This window comes from Sycon ciliatum, chromosome 12 (genome assembly GCF_964019385.1).
Source record: "Sycon ciliatum chromosome 12, ocSycCili1.1, whole genome shotgun sequence".
In the NCBI taxonomy this organism is placed as follows: Eukaryota; Metazoa; Porifera; class Calcarea; order Leucosolenida; family Sycettidae; genus Sycon; species Sycon ciliatum.
In genome coordinates, this window is record NC_088654.1 from 28,400,959 (window position 1) to 28,412,682 (window position 11,724).

At 53.4% G+C, this 11,724-nt stretch overlaps 1 protein-coding gene across 1 annotated transcript; it reads left to right on the top strand.

Annotated features, from left to right (window-relative positions):
- Positions 1–1,141: 1,141 nt before the first annotated feature.
- On the top strand, positions 1,142–11,161 carry LOC135828309 (uncharacterized). The gene is made up of 2 exons (XM_065340760.1): positions 1,142–1,515; positions 9,569–11,161. The coding sequence occupies exons 1-2, from the start codon at positions 1,249–1,251 to the stop codon at positions 10,961–10,963; spliced, it is 1,662 nt and encodes a 553-aa protein (XP_065196832.1). The 5' UTR covers positions 1,142–1,248; the 3' UTR covers positions 10,964–11,161.
- Positions 11,162–11,724: the final 563 nt, after the last annotated feature.

Below are 11,724 nucleotides of genomic sequence, written 5' to 3' on the forward strand. Positions count from 1 at the left end.
GCGAATAGGATTTTAGGTCTTTGATCACTTTTTGGTGGGTCTGATCAACTCACCTCCCTCCGCTTTAGGAGCTACGTCTGTGTCTTGATACATAGAGAGTGATGGTGTTCCTGCAGCTGTGTCTTGATACATAGAGAGTGATGGTGTTCCTGCAGCTGTGTCTTGATACATAGAGAGTGATGGTGTTTCTGCAGCTGTGCATTGATACATAGAGAGTGATGGTGTTCCTGCAGCTGTGCATTGATACATAGAGAGTGATGGTGTTTCTGCAGCTGTGCATTGATACATAGAGAGTGATGGTGTTCCTGCAGCTGTGTCTTGATACATAGAGAGTGATGGTGTTCCTGCAGCTGTGCATTGATACATAGAGAGTGATGGTGTTTCTGCAGCTGTGCATTGATACATAGAGAGTGATGGTGTTCCTGCAGCTGTGTCTTGATACATAGAGAGTGATGGTGTTCCTGCAGCTGTGCATTGATACATAGAGAGTGATGGTGTTTCTGCAGCTGTGCATTGATACATAGAGAGTGATGGTGTTTCTGCAGCTGTGTCTTGATACATAGAGAGTGATGGTGTTCCTGCAGCTGTGTATTGATACATAGAGAGTGATGGTGTTCCTGCAGCTGTGCATTGAGACATAGAGAGTGATGGTGTTCCTGCAGCTGTGCATTGATACATAGAGAGTGATGGTGTTCCTGCAGCTGTGCATTGATACATAGAGAGTGATGGTGTTCCTGCAGCTGTGCATTGATACATAGAGAGTGATGGTGTTGCTGCAGCTGTGCATTGATACATAGAGAGTGATGGTGTTCCTGCAGCTGTGTATTGATACATAGAGAGTGATGGTGTTCCTGCAGCTGTGCATTGAGACATAGAGAGTGATGGTGTTCCTGCAGCTGTGCATTGATACATAGAGAGTGATGGTGTTCCTGCAGCTGTGCATTGATACATAGAGAGTGATGGTGTTTCTGCAGCTGTGCATTGATACATAGAGAGTGATGGTGTTTCTGTGGATGTGGAAAACTCAACCTCCAGCCATGTCTCACACAAACTGTTAATTATGAAAATCTCGTTATCCTATAGAACGCATTGATACCAGCTCCATTCCCCTGCTATTCTCTCTGGTTGTGTGACTTGTTTTACATTATAGACGGTAGCGTGGCGGAAGATCTGGACGCTTCTCAAGACCTCCACTCGCACTCGACACTGCAGACAGCAGCAGCAGCAGCACCCTCACCCAGTGACACGATGATAAGTGTGGATAAACCAGTTCGTCCACATCATGTCACTGGTGATGATCACTGGCCATCGTTCCACTATCATACGTACTCTGCTCTAGACGGTGTGCCCGGATTTCAGCCCGTCTACTCATTCTGGAACGATCCGTACCGTGATCGGCCAAATGGAATCAAATACGGCGCAGAGATGGCCAACAGGACGGCATCGTGGAGTAATCCCAGTACCGGCGTTGTTCATATGTTCCACACTCAGTACTGGGGAAACTGGATGTTTCAGGTGAGCCGTCCTGTGACCTGATTACTTATAACGTCACATGGGTTAGTGATGTGACCTGCTTATGTATGATGTCATCAATGGTTGGACATCTAACGGGAATTTGTCATGTGACCTGATTGCATGTAATGTCATCAATGGTTTGTCATGTGAGCTGCTTACGCGTGATGTCATTAATGATTGGCTATGTGACCTGCTTTAATACGCAATATGTCATCAATGATGAGTCATGTGGCATGCCCAGTGCTTTTGTAGCCAGTGTTTGCGGGTCTGAATATCGTAAAATCCGTAAATAAGTACGTATTTACTTTCGAATTTAGTGACCACACCCGTACTAACTTTCGGGCGGGTACTGACTTTCGGGCACGAACTAACTTTCGGACCTGACTTGTGTGTAGTGGAGAAGTCATCTTCATGTAGATGTGCATGCTACGTGCTGCATGTGAGCACCGTACCGGTACTTATTTCGGGCAGTATGTTTATTGGGCTTGACTTGACTTCAACAGACAGAGCCAAAAGAATGAAGGGGGTATTTCTTTCAGGCAGGTACATATTTGCGAACTTTTACGGTATGGTGACACCTGGTTATTCATATCGTGACACCATCTGCCTATATGGCAATCTCTATCTCCTGTTCGGTCACCGACGCTCAAGACGCTTGGAATTTGATGGGTTTGAAGCGGAGGGGTAGGGAGAGGGGGGGACCAATGGTTGGACATGTAGCGGGGAGTTGTCATGTGGCCAGGAATCGGTCAGACTGAAACGGTTGGTCAAGACCAGGAATCAGTCAGACTGCCACGGTTGGTCAAGACCAGGAATCGGTCAGACGGCCACGGTTGATCAAGACCAGGAATCGGTCAGACTGCCACGGTTGGTCAAAACCAGGAACTGGTCAGACTGCCACGGCTGGTCAAGACCAGGAATCGGTCAGACTGCCATGGTTGGTCAAGGCCAGGAATTGGTCAGACTGCCACGGTTGGTCATGGCGGAGAATCGGTCAGATTGCCACGGCTGGTCAAGACCAGGAATTGGTCAGACTGCCACAGTTGGTCATGGCCAGGAATCGGTCAGACTGCCACGGCTGGTCAAGAACAGGAATCGGTCAGACGACCACGACTGGTCATGACCAGGAATCGGTCAGACTGCCACGGCTGAACAAGACCAGGAATCGGTCAGACTGCCACGGTTGGTCATAACCAAAAATCGGTCAGACGACCACGACTGGTCATGACCAGAAATCGGTCAGACTGCCACGGCTGGTCAAGACCAGGAATCGGTCAGACTGCCACGGTTGGTCATCACCAGGAATTGGTCAGACGACCACGGCTGGTCAAGACCAGGAATTGGTAAGACTGCCACGGCTGGTCAAGACCAGGAATCGGTCAGACTGCCACGGTTGGTCAAGACCAGGAATCGGTCAGACAACCACGACTGGTCATGACCAGGAATCGGTCAGACTGCCACGGCTGGTCAAGACCAGGAATCGGTTAGACTGCCACGGTTGGTCAAGACAAGGAATCGGTCAGACTGCCACAACTGGTCATGGCCAGGAATCGGTCAGACTGCCACGGCTGGTCAAGACCAGGAATCGGTCAGACGGGCACGGCTGGTCATGACCAGGAATCGGTCAGACTGCCACGGCTGGTCATGACCAGGAATCGGTCAGACTGCCACGGTTGGTCAAGACGAGGAATCGGTCAGACTGCCACGGCTGGTCAAGACCAGGAATCGGTCAGACTGCCACGGTTGGTCAAGACCACGAATCGGTCAGACTGCCACGGCTGGTCATGACCAGGAATCGGTCAGACTGCCACGGTTGGTCAAGACCTGGAATCGGTCAGACTGCCACGGTTGGTCAAGACCAGGAATCGGTCAGACTGCCACGGTTGGTCATGGCCAGGAATCGGTCAGACTGCCACGGCTGGTCAAGACCAGGAATCGGTCAGACTGCCACGGCTGGTCATGACCAGGAATCGGTCAGACTGCCACGGCTGGTCATGACCAGGAATCGGTCAGACTGCCACGACTGGTCGAGACCAGGAATCGGTCAGACTGCCACGGCTGGTCAAGACCAGGAATCAGTCAGACTGCCACGGTTGGTCAAGACCAGGAATCGGTCAGACGACCACGACTGGTCATGACCAGGAATCAGTCAGACTGCCACGGCTGGTCAACACCAGGAATCGGTCAGACGGCCATGGTTGGTCAAGACCAGGAATCGTTCAGACTGCCACGGTTGGTCAAGACCAGGAATCGGTCAGACTGCCACGGTTGGTGAAGACCAGGAATCGGTCAGACTGCCACGGTTGGTGAAGACCATGAATTGGTCAGACTACCACGGTTGGTGAAGACCAGGAATCGGTCAGACTGCCACGGCTGGTCAAGATCAGGAATTGGTCAGACTGCCACGGTTGGTCAAGACCAGGAATCGGTCAGACTGCCACGGTTGGTCAAGACCAGGAATCGGTCAGACTGCCACGGTTGGTCATAACCAGGGATCGGTCAGACGACCACGGCTGGTCAAGACCAGGAATTGGTCAGACTGCCACGGCTGGTCCAGACCAGGAATCGGTCAGACTGCCACGGTTGGTCAAGACCAGGAATCGGTCAGACGGCCACGACTGGTCATGACCATGAATCGGTCAGACTGCCACGGTTGGTCATGGGCAGGAATCGGTCAGACTGCCACGGCTGGTCATGGCCAGGAATCGGTCAGACTGCCACGGCTGGTCAAGACCAGGGATCGGTCAGACGGCCACGGCTGGTCATGACCAGGAATCGGTCAGACTGCCACGGCTGGTCAAGACCAGGAATCGGTCAGACTGCCACGGTTGGTCAAGACCAGGAATCGGTCAGACTGCCACGGCTGGTCAAGACCAGGAATCAGTCAGACTGCCACGGTCTGTCAAGACCACGAATCGGTCAGACTGCCACGGCTGGTCATGACCAGGAATCGGTCAGACGACCACGACTGGTCATGACCAGGAATCGGTCAGACTGCCACGGTTGGTTAAGACCAGGAATCGGTCAGACTGCCACGGTTGGTCAAGACCAGGAATCGGTCAGACTGCCACGGTTGGTCATGACCAGGAATCGGTAAGACTGCCACGGCTGGTCAAGACCGAGAATCGGTCAGACTTCCACGGTTGGTCATGACCAGGAATCGGTCAGACTGCTACGACTGGTCAAGACCAGGAATCGGTCAGACTGCCACGGCTGGTCAAGACCAGGAATCGGTCAGACTGCCACGGTTGGTCAAGACCAGGAATCGGTCAGACGACCACGACTGGTCATGACCAGGAATCAGTCAGACTGCCACGGCTGGTCAACACCAGGAATCGGTCAGACTGCCATGGTTGGTCAAGACCAGGAATCGGTTAGACTGCCACGGTTGGTCAAGACCAGGAATCGGTCAGACTTCCACGGTTGGTGAAGACCAGGAATCGGTCAGACTGCCACGGCTGGTCAAGATCAGGAATTGGTCAGACTGCCACGGTTTGTCATGACCAGGAATCGGTCAGACGACCACTGCTGGTCAAGACCAGGAATCGGTCAGACGGCCATGGTTGGTCAAGACCAGGAATCGGTCGGACTGCCACGGTTGGTCAAGACCAGGTATCGGTCAGACTGCCACGGTTGGTCAAGACCAGGAATCGGTCAGACTGCCACGGTTGGTCATGGCCAGGAATCAGTCAGAGTGCCACGGCTGGTGAAGACCAGGAATCGGTCAGACTGCCATGGCTGGTCAAGATCAGGAATTGGTCAGACTGCCACGGTTTGTCATGACCAGGAATCGGTCAGACGACCACTGCTGGTCAAGACCAGGAATCGGTCAGACGGCCATGGTTGGTCAAGACCAGGAATCGGTCAGACTGCCACGGTTGGTCAAGACCAGGAATCGGTCAGACTGCCACGGTTGGTCACGGCCAGGAATCAGTCAGAGTGCCACGGCTGGTGAAGACCAGGAATCGGTCAGACTGCCACGGCTGGTCAAGACCAGGAATCGGTCAGACTGCCACGGCTGGTCATGACCAGGAATCGGTCAGACTGCCACGGCTGGTCAAGACCAGGAATCGGTCAGACTGCCAGGGTTGGCCATGACCAGGAATCGGTCAGACTGCCACGACTGGTCAAGACCAGGAATCGGTCAGACTGCCACGGCTGGTCAAGACCAGGAATCGGTCAGACTGCCACAGTTGGTCAAGACCAGGAATCGGTCAGACGACCACGACTGGTCATGACCAGGAATCAGTCAGACTGCCACGGCTGGTCAACACCAGGAATCGGTCAGACGGCCATGGTTGGTCAAGACCAGGAATCGGTCAGACTGCCACGGTTGGTCAAGACCAAGAATCGGTCAGACTGCCACGGTTGGTCAAGACCAGGAATTGGGCAGACTACCACGGTTGGTGAAGACCAGGAATCGGTCAGACTGCCACGGCTGGTCAAGATCAGGAATTGGTCAGACTGCCACGGTTTGTCATGACCAGGAATCGGTCAGACGACCACTGCTGGTCAAGACCAGGAATCGGTCAGACGGCCATGGTTGGTCAAGACCAGGAATCGGTCAGACTGCCACGGTTGGTCAAGACCAGGAATCGGTCAGACTGCCACGGTTGGTCAAGACCAGGAATCGGTCAGACTGCCACGGTTGGTCATAATCAGGAATCGGTCAGACGACCACGGCTGGTTAAGACCAGGAATTGGTCAGACTGCCACGGCTGGTGAAGACCAGGAATCGGTCAGACTGCCACGGTTGGTCATGGGCAGGAATCGGTCAGACTGCCACGGCTGGTCATGGCCAGGAATCGGTCAGACTGCCACGGCTGGTCAAGACCAGGAATCGGTCAGACGGGCACGGCTGGTCATGACCAGGAATCGGTCAGACTGCCACGACTGGTCATGACCAGGAATCGGTCAGACTACCACGGTTGGTCAAGACCAGGAATCGGTCAGACTGCCACGGCTGGTCAAGACCAGGAATCGGTCAGACTGCCACGGTTGGTCAAGACCACGAATCGGTCAGACTGCCACGGCTGGTCATGACCAGGAATCGGTCAGACGACCACGACTGGGCATGACCAGGAATCGGTCAGACTGCCACGGTTGGTCAAGACCAGGAATCGGTCAGACTGCCACGGTTGGTCAAGACCAGGAATCGGTCAGACTACCACGGTTGGTCATGACCAGGAATCGGTCAGACTGCCACGGCTGGTCAAGACCAGGAATCGGTCAGACTGCCACGGTTGGTCATGACCAGGAATCGGTCAGACTGCCACGACTGGTCAAGACCAGGAATCGGTCAGACTTCCACGGCTGGTCAAGACCAGGAATCGGTCAGACTGCCACAGTTGGTCAAGACCAGGAATCGGTCAGACGACCACGACTGGTCATGACCAGGAATCAGTCAGACTGCCACGGCTGGTCAACACCAGGAATCGGTCAGACGGCCATGGTTGTTCAAGACCAGGAATTGGTCAGACTGCCACGGTTGGTCAAGACCAGGAATCGGTCAGACTGCCACGGTTGGTCAAGACCAGGAATCGGTCAGACGGGCACGGCTGGTCATGACCAGGAATCGGTCAGACTGCCACGACTGGTCATGACCAGGAATCGGTCAGACTGCCACGGTTGGTCAAGACCAGGAATCGGTCAGACTGCCACGGCTGGTCAAGACCAGGAATCGGTCAGACTGCCACGGTTGGTCAAGACCACGAATCGGTCAGACTGCCACGGCTGGTCATGACCAGGAATCGGTCAGACGACCACGACTGGTCATGACCAGGAATCGGTCAGACTGCCACGGTTGGTCAAGACCAGGAATCGGTCAGACTGCCACGGTTGGTCAAGACCAGGAATCGGTCAGACTACCACGGTTGGTCATGACCAGGAATCGGTCGGACTGCCACGGCTGGTCAAGACCAGGAATCGGTCAGACCGCCACGGTTGGTCATGACCAGGAATCGGTCAGACTGCCACGACTGGTCAAGACCAGGAATCGGTCAGACTTCCACGGCTTGTCAAGACCAGGAATCGGTCAGACTGCCACGGTTGGTCAAGACCAGGAATCGGTCAGACGACCACGACTGGTCATGACCAGGAATCAGTCAGACTGCCACGGCTGGTCAACACCAGGAATCGGTCAGACGGCCATGGTTGGTCAAGACCAGGAATCGGTCAGACTGCCACGGTTGGTCAAGACCAGGAATCGGTCAGACTGCCACGGTTGGTCAAGACCAGGAATCGGTCAGACTGCCACGGTTGGTCAAGACCAGGAATTGGTCAGACTACCACGGTTGGTGAAGACCAGGAATCTGTCAGACTGCCACGGCTGGTCAAGATCAGGACTTGGTCAGACTGCCACGGTTTGTCATGACCAGGAATCGGTCAGACGACCACTGCTGGTCAAGACCAGGAATCAGTCAGGCGGCCATGGTTGGTCAAGACCAGGAATGGGTCAGACTGCCACGGTTGGTCAAGACCAGGAATCGGTCAGACTGCCACGGTTGGTCAAGACCAGGAATCGGTCAGACTGCCACGGTTGGTCATGGCCAGGAATCGGTCAGACTGCCACGGCTGGTGAAGACCAGGAATCGGTCAGACTGCCAGGGTTGGTCAAGACCAGGAATCGGTCAGACTGCCACGGTTGGTGAAGACCAGGAATCGGTCAGACTGCCACGGCTGGTCAAGACCAGGAATATGTCAGACTGCCACGGCCGGTCAAGACCAGGGAGTCTAGCGTAGAGGGAGGGGACACGCATGCCTGTAACGCTAAACGATATGGGTGTTGCTCCTGGGTTCCCTATTCCAGCCGCCCTTGGGGCAGGGTCGATATATAACCCGCTGTTGTATGGCATCGCTGGACTGGGTCGCATTTGGGTTCGGCAAGTCAGGACTGCGAACGCAATTGCGAATTCCAAAGACCATTGATTGCGTAGACTTCCAAATCCGGTGCGGTCAAAACACACATCCTTGCTGGTACTGCCGTGGACATTGAAATCCGATGGGATGACGGGGGAGGGGGGGGGGCGCCTCATTGCTTTCAATGGTATGACGGGGCCGGCGCCCTCATTGCTTTCAATGGGATGACCGGGGCCGGCGCCCTCATTGCATTCAGTGGGATGACCGGGGCCGGCGCCTCATTGCTTTCAATGGGATGACCGGGGCCGGCGCCTCATTGCTTTCAATGGAATGACCGGGGCCGGCGCCTCATTGCTTTTAATGGGATGACCGGAACCGGCGTCCTCATTGCTTTCAATGGGATGACTGGGGCCGGCGCCTCATTGCTTTCAATGGGATAACCGGGGCCGGCGGCCTCATTGCTTTTAATGGGATGACCGGGGCCGGCGCCTCATTGCGTTTTAACGCTCACACGCACTGTAGTTCACGCCCATACTCTGTTAAAATGGGACAGCAGTGCAGTGCTTGCGGCTGCAAGGCCAACGTCCCGTGGTGGCCGCTTGACTTCTCAACGGATTTCTATGTCGGATACGGTACATGTACTTTGTTGTCATAGTATGTGGCTAGATGTTATGACTGCCTGTTCATCATGATCCAGGGTGAGAAATGGGAAAGCAGCTCACAATAAACTCAGTGTCTCCGTCAGAAACTGTGTCTGAATCCGTTGGCTGCATGTGTACACGTGTGTGGGTGCACGTTTGTGTGTGTGTGTGTGTGTGTGTGTGTGTATGTGTGTGTGTGTCTGTGTGTGTGTGTGTGTGTGTATGTGTGTGTGTGTGTGTGTGTGTGTGTGTGTGTATGTGTGTGTGTGTGTGTGTGTGTGTGTGTGTGTGTGTGTATGTGTGTGTGTGTGTGTGTGTGTGTGTGTGTGTGTGTGTGTATGTGTGTGTGTGTGTGTCTGTGTGTGTGTGTGTGTGTGTGTGTGTGTGTGTGTGTGTATGTGTGTGTGTGTGTGTGTATGTGTGTGTGTGTGTGTGTGTGTGTGTGTGTGTGTGTGTGTGTGTGTGTGTGTGTGTGTGTGTGTGTGTGTGTGTGTGTGTGTGTGTGTGAACATGTGTGTGTGACTGCACATGTGTGTGCTCATACATACGTACAGCTTGACAGCGTGAATACAAAGAAACACGAGCTGTATTTCAAGTACGGTGGTTGGCAAGAAGCGCGCGGTGGAAATGCTGGTAAGAATCATTACTACGTTGAGAACATAGCCGAGGAGTTGGACTCGCCGGGAGAGTGGTTTTTGGACACAGACACATCAACACTCTATTTCTACCCCAACGCCACACAATGTGCTGATCTGCAGCATGCTGAAGTGATTGCTCCGCAGCACTCCAGTCTAGTGCAGTTACGTGGCAGCGGTTCCTCACGTCCCGTCAGGAACATCCACTTTGCCGGTCTGACGTTCACTGAAACGCGTACCACGTTTCTGGATTACTACGAGGTGCCGTCGGGCGGTGATTGGTCCATACATCGCAACGCTGCGTTCTTCATTCAAGACGCCTCGGACTGTACGGTGACGAATTGTACGTTTGACGCGGTCGGCGGCAACGCTATCTTCCTGTCCGAGTATGTACGCAACTGCACCGTATCGCACAACGAGATCACACTGACAGGCGACAGTGCCGTCGTGGCGGTCGGGCGTGCGGGTATGATGGACGGCATGCAGCCCTCGTACCCGGCCCGCAATCTCATCAGCAACAATCACATCCACGATTTCGGTATGTACGGCAAGCAAGTCTCCTGCTACTTCCAGGCGCTAGCCTGCGGGAACATGTTCGTAGACAATGTCTGTTATAACGGTCCCCGCGCTGGTATCAACTTCAACGATGGCTTTGGCGGTGACACTCTCCTGCGCGGAAACCTGATCTTTAACATGGTGCGTGAGACCGATGACCATGGTATGTTTAACAGCTGGGATAGACAACCCTACATCACGCCAGCACAGTGTACCGATGGGCCGCCAAGTATCGTGCCAGCGCCGAATCACATCACGCAGAACTTCATCATCAATGGCTACGCAGGCCGCTGGTCTATTGACCACGATGACGGGTCGGCGTACTACAACAACAGTGGTAACTTTATGGTGTTTGGCGGAGTGAAGGCATACCTAGGGCACGACAAGATGACCGGACCGGGCAATGTCATCGTCTATCCGGGAATACCCGCTCGTTCGGCTGGCAAGCGTGCCTGTCAGTGTGATGATAACGGTGAGTTTGCCGATCAGTACTACATTGGCAACCAGTGCTTCACGCCCGATGGTGTCTTCTACACGCTGTACAAATGTGACCCGCAAACCCTCGCACAGCACGTCTTCCAAACAAGGAACAACCGTCACTACTCACCCCAGGCAAACTTCCGTGTGCAGTGCGGCAAGAAGACGTTCACGTTCGCCGAATGGCAGGCGGCCGGCCAGGACTTCAATAGCTCTGTGTCTGACCTACCGTCACCTGAGCAAATAGTCGTCATTGGCATGAGTGTTTTGCAGCAAGTCTGAGATATAAAATTAATGATCTCAGTTTTGTGCCATTTTGTCGCACTCGCTGACTGTATAAGATCTGGTTACGTTGGTGGACAGTTGGTCATAACTCGTAACATGTTGTCCTTCTTCTTTTCACAATAATTTAATTGGCTCACCATCCGAGTTAAATATTGCACACCTGATGAGCCGTCATGACCTATACGGCGAAACGTACGTCGTGTGGAACTACTTGTTATTGTACATAACTAGTCCATCATACATGATAGTGGAGTTCAGTAGGATGTTGACGTTTCGGTTTGTCACAATTCGTCTTCGCTTAGCTCCTCTTTCTACGTTTATTGCATAAACTTGAGCCTCCCAAGTTGGGTGGTCTGTTGCTTTGCGTCGTCGAGTTGTAGTAAGGCCGGTATGTCCAATAGTCTTACTAGTTTCGTCATCATCCAGTAACTTTCGGCATTCTTTTGTTGCCGTGATGCGTCGCTCGTGCTCTTCTTCGTTGCGCTTTCCTTCCCCTCTTGGACCTTTCCGAACCTGAGCCTTCCAAGTTGGAAGGTTGTTGGTTTGCGCCTTGGAGAAGTGCTGGAGCTAGGTGCATACCTGCCAAGTACTCAGAGTGCTTTTTCTGGATCGCCATGGCAAAATCCCGGGATTTGCCTTGGTTTTTCGGAATATGTCATATTTTTACCAAAAAAATCCTTTTTTATTTTTTGATGGCACCAACATTTCGATAATAGATGATTGATGGTGATCATCGGATCACACCAGTTACACAGTCA

What these genes read in the sequence shown, in the direction of transcription:
- LOC135828309 (XM_065340760.1), top strand. Translation starts at nt 1,249, where the DNA reads ATGATAAGTGTGGATAAACCAGTTCGTCCACATCATGTCACTGGTGAT. An exon ending in GGGGAAACTGGATGTTTCAG is followed by an intron (nt 1,516 to 9,568) that starts GTGAGCCGTCCT and finishes ACATACGTACAG; the next exon opens with CTTGACAGCGTGAATACAAA.